The following is a 17,140-nucleotide window of genomic DNA, read 5'->3' as shown; positions in this document are numbered from 1 at the left end:
GTGTCCTAGAGTGATAATGGGAAAACCTTACTGAATTTGAATTTTGGTAAATCTATATCACAAGCACGACAATTTTAGGATGCCTATGTGGTATCTTGTCCGTCTTTGTGGCATACTCTGCATGAATCACCTTTGTGGTATACTCTGTATATATAACTTTGTGTTCATACTCTATATATATCGCCTTTGTGGTGCATTCTATAATAAGGACTTATGGTGTTTACGGTAAATCATTTGTTTGCCTCCAATGTGTTCTATGAAGTCTGCCAAGACAGTAAATACGAGCCTCTTTATGATTGCTTGTATGATGTGTTCTATTAGGCCTTTGTGGCATGAACTGTGAGGAATGTCTTGTAAGATATGGATCTAAATGTTTGTCTCTATTGTAAGATACGATGAAATTCTCTCAGCTTTATATTAAGTTGAGGCTAAGACGAGACATAAGTATGTTTTGGGTTAAGAGTGAATAAATCTTAAGGGTTTCCGTAAAAAAGAGATATGTATATGTATGTTAAGAAGGGTATCTGATATGATGATATGTGAAAAAGGAAAGTGAGGGGTTTTGTATCTTGTTCCAAAACTATTCTAAATTTAAGTTAATATTATCTTGAGTTATAGGATTCTAATATAAAATGACATGGAATTTTTCAGAATGGTCTAAGAAGTGATTTATCCATATGGATATGTTGGGTACTGAATCAAGGTATTGTTAATGAGCTCACTAAGTATTATTGTGCTTATAAGAATTATTATTGCTTTTCAGGTATCTGTGAAGAAACTTCGCTTGGAGGGACGACGCCAAAAGTAAGCCAATGTGGTGGTAGGGTAGGCTATTATGCATACAGTGGAGTTATGATGTAGCCAAGGAATACATCCTTCGAGTCTAGAATAAATAAAATTCCATATTTTAAGGATTTGAATTGAGTTTGTTGTAATAAGATTATTTTAAGGTATTTCCTTTGTTTTCATACAATAAGTTTTTAATTGAAATGCCAAAGTATATGTTTAAAGAAATAAGAAAATTGTAAATTGTTTTTGTTAAATGATTAATTTTGTATAGTAACACCCAAAATTCAGACTTGGTGAATCAGGTTAGGTTTGGGGCATTAAAGGTGACCCCAGTTTGCCAAGCCCACTGGCGATCATAATTTATTAAATCTACTGACAGACACCAGCTCACCAGTCAAACTATCGAACACTAGCTCGCCAGACCTACTAGCGTACACCATCTTGCCAGGCTTACTGGCATACATCGTCTCTCCAGGCTTGCTAGCGTATACCATCTCGCTAGACCTACTGGCATATACTAGCTCGCCAAGCTTTCTGGCAAACTCGACCTATAATAACCCATTTTCAGTAGTGTCGAAAATAGTGGTTTTGGGACCATAATTCCGACGAGTAAGTTATTATTTTAATATTTATTTATATTTTACGAGATTATTTTAAAGTTGTATTAAAACTTGAAATGATTAATTAGGTAAAAATGACTAAATCGTAAAATATGTAAAATTTGAATTCTATTAGTTAAAGGGGTCAAATGGTTATGAAATCTTAAAGTAATGGACTAAGATAATAATTATACCATTCAAAGAGTTAGTGGACAAATATGGACATGAATTTGTTGTTTTGTAAAGTTAATAACCAAAGTTAAAATGGTAATTTAATAATTAAATTAAAACAAAAGAAACTAAAACATAATATCATCTTCATTGTTGTCTTCTCCACCGAAATTTTGAAGGAAATAAACACCATTTTATGGCTTTAAGGTTCGGCTAGCATAGGTGCTTGCATGGTATGTAATTTCGATCCCGTTTTTAATGATTTTTATGTTTTTGTGATCGTTTTAGCTTAATCTAGCTAGCCCGAGGGTCAATTTGCAAAATTTTTAAAGGTTGAGAGACTTGCCATGGTTGTTTTTTAATAGGTTTTGAAGTTATTTGATAGATTATTAATCTTGGTTGTAAAATAAACATGTTTTATTAAGTAATTTTTGATGAAATTGTATTTAGGGATTTATTTGTGAAAATAGTGAAATTTCATGGTAAAATTAAGTGGGTTGGTATGAGTCCCTATGAAATTTGGCTAGCTTGTATGGAGGATTAAATTGGTTAAATTTCAAATTATAAGCCTAAGGACTAAATTGTGAAAAGTTAAATGTTAGGGGTAATTTCATAATTTTACATAAATATGAATTATGGATTAAATTGAATACTAGAAGTACTTAATTGAATAAAATTAACTATTTAGATCAAGATAAAAAACAATAGGACTTAAATCGAGGAAAGTTAAAGCTTCGGATTAGTGTTTAACTCTACTTCCACGACCAAAGTTATCGAGGTAAGTTCGTATGAATTATAATCGTATTAATGATTAGTAAACTAATTATTTACTATATTATGATAACATAAACGAACCTGAAATTGTATGTATATATATATCAATGTATGAATAATTGACGGGCAACGAATCTCATTTGAACCCTAAGAATTCTTAAGATATAAATGACATGTCATTAGGGATTTCATGTTTTGGGTGTTGGTCTTCAATGTCCTACCGATGGCTGAGGTCTTGCATTTGTTGTGGATTCTTCATAGCTCGTGTGAGCAGCATCGTGTAGCTTACATTCTGACCCACAACTCGTGGGAGCAGACCTATTTCACATCACATGTGAGCATTATTGAAAATGAAATGTTACGGTTATATGGAAAGGCACACTATGTGTGTGAGCATTCCTAAGTATCTGGTGCAATTCTAGATGGTTCAACAGGTAAGTAAAGGAAATGGAATGGTTCATGATTTTATGAAAAGGTTGTTGAATAAATTATATATCTTATGAAATCTACTTATGTTATAATTGAACTCATATGTATCATGGATGAACTTATTAACTTGTGAGTTTGATAATGCTTGTATAGGCTTATACTAAGCTTATGGTATTAGTAATGACATTATGCATATTTAATAGTTTGTGCTAAAGAAATGGTAAGTTATGTTTGAATTTATACGAGCTTACTAAGCATTCGTTGCTTACGTAGTTACTTTCCTTTGTTTTATAGATTATCGGAAGCTCGATCAGTTGGAAGCTCATCGGAGACCTATCACACTATTCAGCAACCATTTCAGTAGTTTTTTTGTATTTTGGCCAAGGTTATAAATGACATGTATAGGACCTTTTGTAGTTCATGAATGTGTAAATGGTTGATTCAGTATGTTTATGCCTTTGAAGTTTATGTTTGGTTTAATGAGCTTGCAATGCTTTGTTAAGTTAGGTCATTTTGACCACTTTTAGGTAATTGAAATGCAAGGTCTTTTGATGTGTTTGTGATTGCTTTGAAATTATCATTTATGATATGATTTGGTAGATAATTGAACTAGGTTATATGCTTGAAAAGTAGCTATGTTGCATTGGTTTGATCCATGATGCTTTGATACAATTATGGTGCCTTTGAATGGCATATTGGTTAGATGAATTAAGATATTTGAAATGGTATGTTTAGGTGTGCTTGAATGGTGTTTAAACCCTCTGAATGTGTGCTTAAAGGGAATGGTTGGTTAGATATGGTTTGGCCTTGAAATGGCATGAATTTAGGGTAAATTTTGGGATCACACGGCCTAGAACACGGGCTATCACATGACTGTGTGGCACAGACGACTTGGCTACACAACCGTTTGCCATTTGTAAAATTCTAGTATTTTAAGTCAATGAGTTACATGACTTAGCACACGACCAGGGACACAGCCGTGTGTGGCAAGTAAGAGAGTTACACGACCTGACACACGACTTATGACACAGCCGTGTGACCCTGCTCAGTGAGTTACATGGGTGACGACACGGGCTAGGACACAGCCATGTCTCCCTTATTCGATTTCTATGTCACACGACCTGGCCACAAGGATGTGTGACCCCTGTTTTCAAAATTTTGCAACTTTTTCTTAAATCTACTGTTTTGATTCAAATTAGTCCCGAACTGCTTCTAAGCTATTTTTAAGGCTTCAAAGGCTTGATTTAGGGACAAAATGTATATGATTGATTGGTTAGATTAATTTATTTAATGTTATGATGTTAAATGTTTTTTGATTGTTCGGTAATGCTCTGTAACCCTAATCTAGCAACGAAGATGGGTTAGGGGTGTTACACGACTTCACCAAGTCTTCTAGTGAACGCGAGCTCGCCAGACTCAAAATTCTAGCCTTATTTTGGGATTTTATAGTGTGAGTATATCATTTTTGGCAAAACATTTTTCAATTTTGTCAAGGAAACCCTTGGCTTGAGTAATATCTTCAAATTTTGTGCCCCTAAAGGCTTCTGGAATGTTATGCTCATGATTATTAAACTCATGTGGCTTGAATGATCCCACCTCTCAAAATCTTTTTTAGCATCAGGGGCACTTGCCGCAGTTAGAGGTGCAGGTTGTTCTTCCCTTAGTACAAGGTCTATATCCATGCAGACAAGAACTATAAGTTCCTTTTTCATTACTTGAAATTAGTTCCATTAAGTATGGGTATAGAATTTATATTAATAGATATTGTTGCAGTAGAAGATAAATTAGCTTAATATAAAATAACATAAATAAAAACAAGCTCACATGAATATTCATAAGCAAACAGTTTATTCAAAATACTGGCTAATCTCATCTCAAGATTCCAAACACAACATTAATATCAAGTCATTGGAGTAATATTAACTATAAGCAATTGTAACACCCGTCTCCGTTGTCGGAATCGAGTTACAGGACGCTACAGTAAATAAAAGAATTGGAACATGCAATTTAATTCAAGTATTTTATTCAAAAAAATATTAAATCATAAATTCATGAAAAAAATCATGTCTTGCATAAAAATTTGAACTTAATTCGAGCTTATGAAACTCTAAAATCAATTTCGAAACATATAGAGATTAATTTAAAACAATTCAAAAAAGATTAAGCAAAAGTGTAAATTAGGGTCACACGGCCGTGTGACAGACTGAGGCCATTTAGACCTAAATTTAAAATCTTAAAAACATTCATACGGTCATATTGCTAAGCCATGTGAGAGATTGTAATTATGTTTAACCAAAACCACCAAAGATCATACAGAGCACATGACCATGCCACTTGTCTATGTGTGACACAGGAGGCCATGTGTTAGCCCGTGTGTGACAAAATATGCTTTTTAAATCAAGTCACACAATCAATTAAACTACTTGTACCATAAACAAGCCTTTAACCATTCATTAGACCTATACAAAATAATCCAAAAACATACCTTCAGCACCATCATAAGCATTAGACATAAGCCATTATAATTTATATATTTTCCATGATTCAAATCATAATATAAGTACACCATATGCTTGTCATATTCCTAACTTTACCATAGTCCAAACATCATCTCATTAAGTTAACATATAGAGATATATGTTTATAAGAAAAATCAACCTAAACCAAAACATATATATATCATCACCTCCTAGCCTCTAATTAACTACTCGATTGGTTGATACTCACTTATCTCTCGACCTCACTTTCTCAACCGAGATAAATTGTGATTTACTTGGTTCAACTTATCTTTCTACCTCATCTAGCCTATGATAACTTGTTAAGGTTGTCAAGGTCGAGTAAAAATACATAATCCTAAATCCTCCATTAATCACATCCTTATCCACTCGTTAATCTCCGTTAAAGGATTTAGCCAATCATGATCTCTTTCTCTCAATTCAGTAAACCATGTAAAGAACACGACCGATTCCGAGGAGAAAAGAGAATTAAATAATCGTGGAATGAATACCGAATGAGAAACAGAGTAGTAAATCTCTTGATTGGAATAAAGAAATAAAACAAATGCAAAAGAACATAAACTGGAATACTTGAATAATATAAATAAACTCTTGAATCAAAGTTAATTTCAAGAGGAAAATAATAAAGTGTTGAAAAGTCGAAAAGAAAATAAATTAAAACTACTTTTAAACTACGAGGGTTTTTTAAGGCATTTAGGATGATTTAGTTGCATTCAACCCCAAATGTCTTATTTATAGAGGTTTTGGTCGTCCAAATTAGGTCTTCGACATGTCTTAGGTCTTCAAATAAGATTGATTGCGTGGACAAAAATAACCCCTATAACCTTAGGTAGCATTCAACATGTGTTGTGCCCCACCTCTTGCGTGGCACGAAAAAACACGAACATCTTGCCTTGTGTCATTCATTTGGTGCATTAACGTCTCGGGAAGCTTGTGCATCACTCGACCTTTGATTTTATGCCAATTAAACCTTTATATTTTTATCCTACACCCTCAGTTAAACCAATTAGCACAACCTAAGGCCCGTGTCAGCCTATTAGGTCACAACACCTATAAAATGTGTTAAAAACACTTACTTTTATTAACTTTCTATTCTAAGGTCGAATTACTGAAAACATAAATTAAAATCCTAAATTTCTTAAAAAAACAAACTCCTTAAGTACGGAATTGACTCAAATTGACTACTACATTTGACGATAGATTAATAACATATATTCAAGAATCTATATTACTCGCTTAGACTATTCAACTGTTTGGGATGAAATGCAGTACTAAAATTCAATTTCGTACCCAAAGCTTCATGTAGTTTACTCCAAAATCTGGAGGTAAATCTCAGGTCTTGATTCGAAATAATAGATAACGGCACACCATGTGATCGTACAATCTCAGAGATATGCAACTTAGCTAATCTCTCAAGTGAATAATTTGTTCTAACTGAAATAAAATGCACAGATTTCATCAATCTATCAACAACGACCCATGTGGCATCTTTCTTTTTCGGAGTTAACGGCAATCCTAATATAAAATCCATTGTAACTCGCTCCTATTTCCCTTCTAACGGCAATCCTGATACAAAATCCATTATAACTCGCTCTCATTTCCATTCTGAAATCAGTACATACTATAATAAACCTGATCGAACCTAATGCTCGGTTTTCACCTATTGACAAACTAAACATTTAGTCACAAACTCAGATATTTCATGTCTCATACATGGCCACTAGTACATCTGCTTCAAATCATTATACATTTTTGTATTACTAAAATGAATCGAATAAACACTGTTGTGAGCTTCACACAAAATATCTCGATTCAATGTTGCATCAATCCGCACACACAAATGACCTCTGAAATGCAAACTACTATTATCATCGATATTGAACTTAGTAATCTGACCATTTTCAATCAATTCTAACTTCAATTGCAAATCATAATCTTTTTATTTTTTTGCAATTCACAAATTTTCTAAAGAAAAGTCGATCTAACTCTCAATTCAGCCAAAATAAAACCATCGCCTTCCAAAGTCAATCGAGTATTCAATGTTTTTATGGAAAATAAAGATTTCCAGCTCAAAGCATTTGCAATAACATTCGCTATACCTGGATGATAGTCGATGATCAAGTTGTAGTTTTTTAACAACTCGAGCTATCTATATTGTCTCAGATTTAAATCTTTCTAGGTCATTAAGTATTTTAGGCTTTTGTGATTAGAGTAAATATGACATTTTTTACCATATAGGTACTATCGCCAAATCCTTAAAGTAAAAACGACTACAATTAACTCAAGATCATGTGTCAGATAATTTCTTTCGTGCGATTTCAACTGATGAGAGGCATAAGTTATCACTTTGCCATCCTACATAAGTACATAACCTAATCTGTTTAATAAAGTATCACTGTAAACTACAAATTCTTTTCCGGATTTAGGCTGAGTCAACATTGGAGCTTCAACCAACATCTCTTTAAACTGATCAAAACTTTTTTGGCACTTTTTAGTCTGTAGTAGCTTTGTCAATGATAAAGTAATTATCGAAAAACCTTTTATGAAATGTCGATAATAACCTGCCAAACCTAGAAAACTACATATCTTTGTAACATTACGTAGAGGTTTCCAATTTATAATCACAAAAATTTTTTTTAGATCAACCCGAATAACGTCTTTAAAGATCACATGCCCCAAAAATCTAACTTCGGGTAGCCAAAATTCACATTTACTGAATTTAGCATAAAGTTGTTTCTCGTGTAATACAACTCTCAAATGTTGATAATGCTTGGCCTCATTTTTTGAGTAAATTAAAATATCATCAATGAACACAACCACAGACCTGTCTAGATGGGACTAAAACACTCTATTCATTAGATTCATAAATGCAATAGGAGTATTAGTCAAACTAAACAACACAACAAGGAATTTATAATGTCCATACCGAGTTCTGAATGTTGTTTTTGATATATCTGATTCTTTGACTCGCAACTGATAATGTCCAGATAGCAGATCAATTTCGAAAACATGATAGGCATTTTCAATTGATCAAATAGGTCGTCAATTCGAGCCAACAGATATTTATTCTATATAGTCAATTTATTCAGTTTCTTGTAATTGATACATAATCTCAAATTTCTATTTTTTTCACAAAATGTACTAGAGCACCTCACGGTGATACACTCGGTCGAATGAATCCACGGTCTATTAATTATTACAACTGTGCTTTCAGCTCTTTTAGTTCTATAGGCGTCATTCTTTACAATGTGATAGGTATCAGAGCAGTCTTTGGTACTAAATCAAGCACAAACTCAACCTCTCTTTTAGGTTGCAAACTAGGTAATTCTTCTAAAAAAACATCAATTAATTCTCGCACTGTTGGAACTTGATCTATCTTCGATTCGGATGTCTTTGTATCTAAGATATATGTTAAATAAGCTTTAACACCTTTTTTGATCAACTTCTGAGTAGTAAAAATCGATACAATGCTAGTAACACAATCAGATCTATCAGTTTCAACACTAATCAATTATTTACTTTGGCACTTTAAAACAATTCGTATATATTTGCTGTAGCGACGTAAAAATTTCTTCTTTTGGTCACTAATTGAGGCGATTTATTGAAAATTTAAAAACCGACTTTCAATTTTATTAAAAAGGGGAGTCGCCACCGATCCTTTTTCCTAGGTGTGATCGGACACCTAATAAATCCTCTTTTTCAAAAGAAAATTTATTTTTTAAACAAAAAGAAAGCCGAGTTTAGGTCTACGTTTAAAGCCAGAGAAAAAATAGGGTTCAAGAGTCGGTTACGCACGAGGAAGGTATTAGCACCCTCGCGACGCCCAAAATTGGTATCTCGTTAAACATGTGTTGTCTTAATTTTCAAAAATACGAGTTCAATGTGACATTTAATTATGATCCGATCAAAACACGAGAATTTTTATAATTTCGATTTCTTTTGAAAAGGACGTTCCATTTTTTTACACAAGCCGATTGATATTCACCCAACATAGCGATGAAATCTACGACTTAATGTTAAATCGGCGCGTTGCCTTATTTATTGAAATAAAAAAATAAATAAAAAGAAAAAGAAAAAACTAATATCGATGTTGAAATAAGATGTGATCTGATAGGGGGACCGAAACAGTAATTATTCCTTCCTATCAAAACGCAGTACATCAGCGGGGACTAAATTGAAAATTGCGACAAACTTCGGGACCAAATTAAAAATAAAAAATGACTTAATTGCAAAGTAAATAAAAAAACTGGAAGGGCTAAAAGCGCAATTAGCCCTTCCGTTAAAAAAACACGCAGATCCTAGGAGGGTCGGGCCGAGTCGATCCAGTCCAAGTCAAAACGACGTTGTTTTGGGGTTTAATTGCCAACCCCAAGATGACGTCATTTTGGAGGGCTATAAAAGGCCCATTTTCTTCAAAAAAAATCATTTTTGCACTTAAAAGGAAAGAAAAAAAAAGAGAGAGGGAGAAGGTGGGTGATTTCCGGCCACAAGGCCGGTCACGTCCGGTCGCCGGACCGCCGTCGGCCGCCGTTGGCGCCACCGTACACGGCAGCCGAACCTCAAAAAAAACCCTTTTTCGGTAATTCTAAAATGGGTAAGCTTCTTTCTTTTATTTTTACTTTCGTATAAAAAGCAAAATAAAATTAAAAGGAAAATAATAAACAAACAAAGAACTTAAAACGAGAATAGACAAATGAACCTCTTTTGCTTTGATCTTCGATTAATCTCAAAAAAAAAAGAACCAGCCTCTCCAAAAAACTAGCATTTACAATAACTCTTCTCCTTGATTACTCTCCAAAAAAACCTCTCCAAAAATCCTTTACAATAACTTTCTCTCCAAAAACTTTTTTTCTCTCCTTCTCTAAATACAAAATATGAGAAGGCTTATATAGCCATTTACAAAATATTTTTTTATTATTTATGTCTTCATTTATAGGTACAAGTGGTGGTGGAGCAAGTGTGGCTAGTGGAGTAGGTAGTGGAGCAAGTGTGGCTAGTGGAGTTGGTGGTGGAGCAAGTGTGGTTAGTGGAGTTGGTGGTGGCAAAGGCTAGGATTTAGTCGAGAAAAGTTTAGGTTGTGGGCTAGGGTTTTTTTATTTTGATTTGGGCTTAGGGTTTGGGCCATTGGGGTTTTGATGTAAATTGGGCTTTGGGTAGTTAAGATTTTGGGTTTTGGGTTTAATTTTGGTGGGTCAGGTAAGGCTAAATTGGGTTTTGATGTAAATGGGTTAAAATTGGCCTACAACATTTGCAACTGAAAATTGCATCATGAAATGTTAGTCAATCCATACCCAGGATAATATCAAATTCATTGAACGACAATAACATCAGGTCAGCAGGAAATTTGTAACCCCAAATTTTCAATGGACAATTCTTCCAAACTTTATTAATAATCACACTTTGACCTATCAGATTTGACACCCTAAAATCAAATTCAGTCAACTCTACTAGTAAATTCTTTTTTGTTACTAAAGTAGTGTATATATAAGAATGTGTTTCCCCAGGGTCAATCAATGCATAAACAGTAACATCAAAAAGAGAAAATGTACCAACGGTAACATTCAGTGTCGATGTTTCTTCTCTAACATGAATCATATAGGTTTTAGTTGGCATTCGACTTTTAGACCTAATGGTTGCATCACTTGCCTCACTACGGCTAACTCCAGATATGTTTCCAGGTCTTGATTTCTTATCCCTCTGAGAAACAATCACTAGTCTGGCAATCTGTTCTGAACCTGACTGGGCTTTATTTAGACAATCTCTCAAAAAATGCTCAAATGAACCATATCAGAAACATGATCCTTTTTTTAGTCTACATAAACCGAAGTGATTCTTGCCACAATACTCGCAAACTGGTGTGTCTATTTTTCGAACACTATCGGCACTCGCTATTGATGTTGCTTGATTCTTTGAGTAATTATGTCTGGGTATACTTTTTCTCGAGCTTCTGGCAATAAAAATAGATTGACTTTTAAAATCTTTTGTCATTTTTTATGGAGGAGCTAAAAAAGTTCTGGTTACATTTCTCTTGCTTGTGCTTTCACTTTTAGTTTTAGCACGTTTCTTCTTGATCCAAATTTCTTCCATTTTCTGGGCAAGCTCAAACAATACCACAAATTTTTTTATTTCAATGCACCCACCATCGCTTGAATATTTTCATTTAAACCCTACTCAAAACGAGTACACATCTTTGCCTCTGAATATATATTATCTCAAGCATACTTACTCAGACTGACGAATTCACATTTGTATTCCAAAACAGACATATTTCCCTGTTTCAAGTCCATAAATTCTCCTTTCTTCCTTTCCAAATACATCTTAATATATTTTCTTTTTCAATTCAGTCTAAAAGAAATCCCATGTTACTCAGTCTTTCGAAACTACTAATGTCCGAGTAATCCACCACTGATATGCTTTTTCTTTTAGCAAAGATACGACATATTTCAAACTGTCATCAGGGGAACAAGCTAGCTCATCAAGAACCTGTTGAGTATTTTCTAAACAATACTTGATTTTCGCAGGCTCATCATTATACAACCCTTGGAATTCTTCTGCTCTACATTTATGAATCTTATTTATAGAGGGTTGCTTAATAGTTACCTAATTTGAGCTTTGAGGATGAAAGGGTGTTGGGGGAGGCATATTAGGGGGCAGAGGTTGTGGAGCCATTAGGTTAGCTTGCACAAATTGAGCAAACCATTCATTCATTATCTGGAAAAATGCGTCACAATCCTCACTTCCAGGTATATGAGATACATGTTATTGTGGCATGTATTCTCTAAACTCAATACATATTACATTTAGTCTTAAAATCAACTAAATCATAGCTCTGATACCACTAAATGTAACAACCCTCACTCGTCTATATTTTCATTACCGAAATCGAGTTACGGGATGCTAGTAAATAAAAGAACCAGAACGTACAATTTAATTCAAGTATTTTATTCAAAACAATCTTAAGTCATCAATTCATCAAACAAATCATGTCTTGCATACAATTTTGAACTTAATTCGAGCTTACGAAAGCTCTAAAATCAATTTCGAAACAAATAGTAACTAATTTAAAACATTTCAGAAAATATTGGGCAAATGTGTAAAACAAGGTTACACAGTCATGTGGCCAGGCCGTGTGATAGGCTGAGGATGTATGGACCTAAATGTAAAATCTTACAATCATTCACACGGTCGTGTCGCCAGGCCGTGTGAAAGACTGTGATCGTCTTTAACCAAAACCACCAAGATCATACAAAGCACACGGTCGTGTTACTTGCTCGTGTGTGACACACGGTCGTGTGTTAGCCCGTGTGTGACAAAATATGCCTTTTAAATCAAGTCACACAATTGATTAAACTACTTATGCCATAAACAAGCATTTAACCGTTCATTAGACTTATGCAAAATGCACCAAAAGCATACCTAAACATGTCAATTTCCTAATTTTAACCAATATGCCTTCATAGGCACCATCACAAGCATTAGACACAAGCCATTATAATCCATACATTATCCATGATTCAATTCATAATATAAGTAAACCATATGCATGTCATATTCCTAACTTTACCATAGTCCAAACATCATTTCATCAAGTTAACATATAGAGATACATGTTTATAAGCAAAATCAACCTAAACCAAAACATATAAAATTGTCATTACTTAAGCTTGCCATTCACATTTGCAAATATCATTCATCATTTACTTAAGTTACCATATGCACATGTACATATATATTCAAGCTCAGCAATGCCAAAAACACAAGCACATACTTTACATTTCAAGCATTTAACTTTTCTATGTACATGCCACAAATAACCAAGCTTGAACATTCAAAAGTCTACCGACTCGAGAGACAGTTATAAATTTAATTTTTCATCTTGGTGTATCATAATATAGTAGTGTATATTTTAAAATTGCTTAATGATTGGAAAGATGAAAAACTGAAAGGTGGAAAAATAAAAAGATAAAAAATCTAATTATTATTTACATCCATTACTTGGTAGAGTTAAAAAATGAAAAGAAAGAAAATGAAACATTTGAAAAAAATGTATAATGTTGAACTAACATACATCATTCTCTAATTTTCTCTTCTTTTATCATTCCAATTTGAAATGATTAATTTTTATGCATTAAAATATAAAAAAATAATCCTTCCTTCTCCTTCTTTTTTTCCTCTCGCTTAAAATTTATTTTCTTTTATCACTTCTTTGCTTTTTCCATCAATCCATCCACTCAACCAAATACCCACGTTATTAATAGAGTATAAAATGTTGATTGATAATTTTCTATAATATTATGGGTCTATAACTGTAAATCGTGTTTGTTTATATTTTATTCTATTTGTTTAAAAGATGAAAAAAGAAGTCATATATGACATGGACTAATCATTGACTTGAACAATATCGTAACATTCCACTATATATAATTGAGAGAGAGAAGGTATGAAAAGGACAGTGGGCACATGGCATGGGGACCTACTTGTCTTTTCAACTTAACATTTTTATAATTATATGAAGTGTATTTACTAAGCAAATACAGCAAAATCACATGAAAAATTATCAAACAAACATCACTCAAAACTGGAAAAATCCACACCATATCCAAGACCAAGACCCAGTCGGGGTATTAATATTCCCCCCAAAGCCAAATTCCACGCAATAGATTAGGAAAAAGCACAATAAAAATAAAAGAGAAACTTAATTACAACTCAAACCCCCAAAATGAAAATGAATATGAAAAAGGGAAAGCAGGTGGTCCAATACAAGGTATAGGATCTGATGCAGTGGAAGCAGTAGTCGACCACAGGCTGTGCTGTTTAGAAAGCAAAATATATATAATTATGCCAATATCACATGTATTCAAAAGCAACTGACATCCCACACATGCTTCTGCACCCCACCCCCACCCACACCCTACCCATTTGCATTTGCATTTAAGCATTGAACTTGAACTTGCACATGCACTTGCACATGCACTTTGCCCCCCACTCCCACCCCTCAACCTATCTAATTCCAATCCATCTTTTCTTATCTCTAATCATCTTTTTTCTTTTTCTTTTCTTTTCTTTTATAGCTAAGCAAATCCAAACCTTCACACCGTTTCTTGAGTCACAAGTCACAAAAACCTTTTCTACTACATACATACATACATATATGTTTAATTATTATCATCATTCATGATAATCACACAAAAGACGAGGAAAAGAGGGGAAAAAAAAGGGTTTTAATTAGTTAGAAATTGGGTTTTAGTTACGTATATGCATCTGGGCTACTGCTTTGATGTCGTCCCATGCAATGCATTATTGTTGCCTGGATATGTCTAAATGTCAATTCATAATCATCTACAAATCAGGGAGTGAGTGGACCGGTGGCCTTTGGATGGCTAACAAGGCGCAAGGGAGGTGCCTGTGGCATGTGATGAGGTGGTCGTTGGTTAGACCGGCGGCTTGCATGAAGGAATGGACCACCGTTGGTCCAACAAACCTAAACCCCCTTCTCACCATGTCCTTGCTTATGCTCTCAGACTTTGATGTCTTAACTGGGATCTTGTGATCGAATTTGTATTGCGTCGACATCGGCTTGTGATTCACAAATCCCCATATATATTTGTCAAATGATCCAAACTCCCTCTTAACCTGCACTCATATAACATAACACCAATTTTTTTTTTTTTAAGTATTGGATAAATAAAATGCATGTGAGGTGTACTGATCAGTGATCATCAAACTGTCTATGTAATCATGGGCCATGGCTCCCTTATTACGTTACTTTGGGAAAGAAAAAGAGTAATTTTCACATTTTCCTTTTATATTTGTATGGGTAATGTGGGGTCAGTACATGAATCGATCGTTCAAGCTTCAAGAGGACTTTGAGAACAGCTAACTTGCAAACTTATTCCTATCACCAACTTTCCACAACGTAGGAGGACAAGTAAAATTAATAATAAACTAGCAACCAATCTCACATATGTACACACACACAAATCCAAAACAAGAAAGTTATTTTTGGAGTTTGAACTTTGCACTAAGCATATGCTTTTTGAAAGTAATAACGTAAACTGATTGAAAATGAAAGATTGATGAAAAGAGTAATTAATTACCTCGAGAATACGGTTGGCGTTGTCCACAACACCTCGAACTCTGCTTATGTCAATCCCATATTCAGAGCTAATTGTGGTCATCTGTTTTTCAGTGAAGTTGGCTACAGTTTCTGCATCAAACCCTGAAAATGCATCCCTGTGAACATAAAATTTTGTTAGTCTTGGAACTACAACAATAATAATACTTTGTTATTGATTAGGGAAGACTGAAATTAGTGATCACCTGAAATCTTGACGTTTCTTCAAGATTGAAGTCCAATCCGAGCCTACTTGAGCACCACTTAGAACCAACAACTCGAAGAGCATGCTGTAGTATCAAGTTTAAGATTATTGAAAAAAAAAACATTTTAGTGGCTTTGATATGTTTAAAGATATAGGAAGAGATGGACAAAGAGATTTTATTTTTACCTATCGTCATGGATTGGAACTCCCCATTCTTCGTCATGGTAAGCCACATAGATAGGATCTAAGATTGAATTGTATATGATTTTAGATGTAAAATCATTTAATTTCTATGAAATTTACTGAGTTTGCAAGTAAAAATTACTATAAGAAGTACCTGAGTTGGGCGTAATGAAACTGCACCTCTTCTTTTCCTCGGCAGGCTTGGTATTGTCGAGAGGAACAACCTTAGATTCAAATTTGGCCGATTTTGATCTTCCATAGTGTGCAATTTTCATCTTTCTTTGTGCTTGTTGAAGAGCTACCTGTTCCCTCCTGACTGCAGCAATACTTCCTGGAGCCTCAACCAGCAGAGAAGAAGAATAACTCAATGATGGCTCAATATAAGAAGATAATCCATTATTCCCCATACCCTCTTTGAAACTTTTGGATTTCTTCCTATCCAAGGTTTTTGTGGTGTTTCTGGGAATGGCAACCTTTTCAGAACTTGAGTTCAACGCATTGGGATCACTCCATCGCTTGGTGGTGGTGAACTTTGAGCTTGGGGATAAAGGCGGTGTGAGTGAGGCCTTAGCCCTGCTACCATTGGCAACAGTTGTAGTACTGGTGGCTGATGGCGTAAATGGTAGTGATGCAGGTGGTGGAGGAGAGATGGGTGGTATTTTTTTCAAGGAATTACGACGATCAAGGCTAGGAACACGATTACAAGTAGGCTGAAGGACAGGACGCCCATTGATCCGGGCGACAGCAGGTGGTGTTATTTCAACATGAGTGGTGCCTGTGGTCACCTTAGCCTTAGAGGTACACATATTTCTTTTTGTTCTCTTTTGTGAGATGTGAGAAACGGAATTAATGTAGTGTAGGGGTGCAATGCAACAAGAAGAGTAATGATGGAAGGGAAGGGAGGGAGGGAGTGAATAGAGAAGGGAAAGGTGGGGTTATATAAAAGGGGAGAAAGTGGGGACGGGAGGAAGAAGAGAACATGGGGAGGTTGGGTTCTGCCATACAACCTCTTGTGAAGGGCATTACTTTTTGGTAACTACACCACGAGGGGTGACTTTCCTAGCCACTTGGTATTGGTTATTATTAATAATAAAATAATTAATGCAAATCATAAGTTGATTATTGTTGATACAAATTAGAATAGGGGGAGAGAATCATGGAAGATAGATAGAGTAGGCAAGGCAGGGGATTTGTTGGGTGGTGGTGTTCTGTTGTGTTTTTGTATTGTTGGGGCTGGCTGGCTGGCTGGCTGGCTGGATGTAGTTAACCTTGGGAAGCTTCCCTTATATGATATCTAGTTTCATATGACATGTAAATGTAATGAGGGATATAATAGTAAATGGGGGTGTGAATGTGAAGG

At 34.6% G+C, this 17,140-nt stretch overlaps 1 protein-coding gene across 2 annotated transcripts; it reads right to left on the bottom strand.

The window, feature by feature from the left end:
• Nucleotides 1-13,758: 13,758 nt before the first annotated feature.
• Nucleotides 13,759-16,777, bottom strand: LOC107917882 (probable GMP synthase [glutamine-hydrolyzing]). 2 transcript variants are annotated; one of them, XR_001689850.2, is made up of 6 exons: nucleotides 15,935-16,708; nucleotides 15,784-15,841; nucleotides 15,599-15,682; nucleotides 15,376-15,511; nucleotides 14,534-14,911; nucleotides 13,759-14,088 (listed from the first exon to the last, which is right to left on the bottom strand). XR_001689850.2 is itself a non-coding variant. In XM_016847266.2 (5 exons), the coding sequence occupies exons 1-5, from the start codon at nucleotides 16,584-16,586 to the stop codon at nucleotides 14,618-14,620; spliced, it is 1,224 nt and encodes a 407-aa protein (XP_016702755.2). In that variant the 5' UTR covers nucleotides 16,587-16,777; the 3' UTR covers nucleotides 13,759-14,617. The 2 variants fall into 2 exon arrangements, 1 of the variants encoding a protein (XP_016702755.2); XM_016847266.2 differs by having other exon boundaries at nucleotides 13,759-14,911; nucleotides 15,935-16,777.
• Between the last annotated feature and the right edge of the window lie 363 nt (nucleotides 16,778-17,140).

This window comes from Gossypium hirsutum, chromosome A01 (genome assembly GCF_007990345.1).
Source record: "Gossypium hirsutum isolate 1008001.06 chromosome A01, Gossypium_hirsutum_v2.1, whole genome shotgun sequence".
In the NCBI taxonomy this organism is placed as follows: domain Eukaryota; kingdom Viridiplantae; phylum Streptophyta; class Magnoliopsida; order Malvales; family Malvaceae; genus Gossypium; species Gossypium hirsutum.
The sequence above is the reverse complement of the archived record's forward strand: the minus strand, read 5'-3'. Positions and strand labels throughout refer to the sequence as shown.

Excerpts from the sequence above, each read along its gene's own strand:
- LOC107917882 (XM_016847266.2), bottom strand. The coding sequence starts at position 16,586 with ATGTGTACCTCTAAGGCTAAGGTGACCACAGGCACCACTCATGTTGAA. Across the intron at positions 15,842-15,934 it reads TTTCATTACGCCCAACTCAG|ATCCTATCTATGTGGCTTAC; the intron begins GTACTTCTTATA and ends ATTCAATCTTAG. Across the intron at positions 14,912-15,375 it reads ACGCCAACCGTATTCTCGAG|GTTAAGAGGGAGTTTGGATC; the intron begins GTAATTAATTAC and ends ATATGAGTGCAG.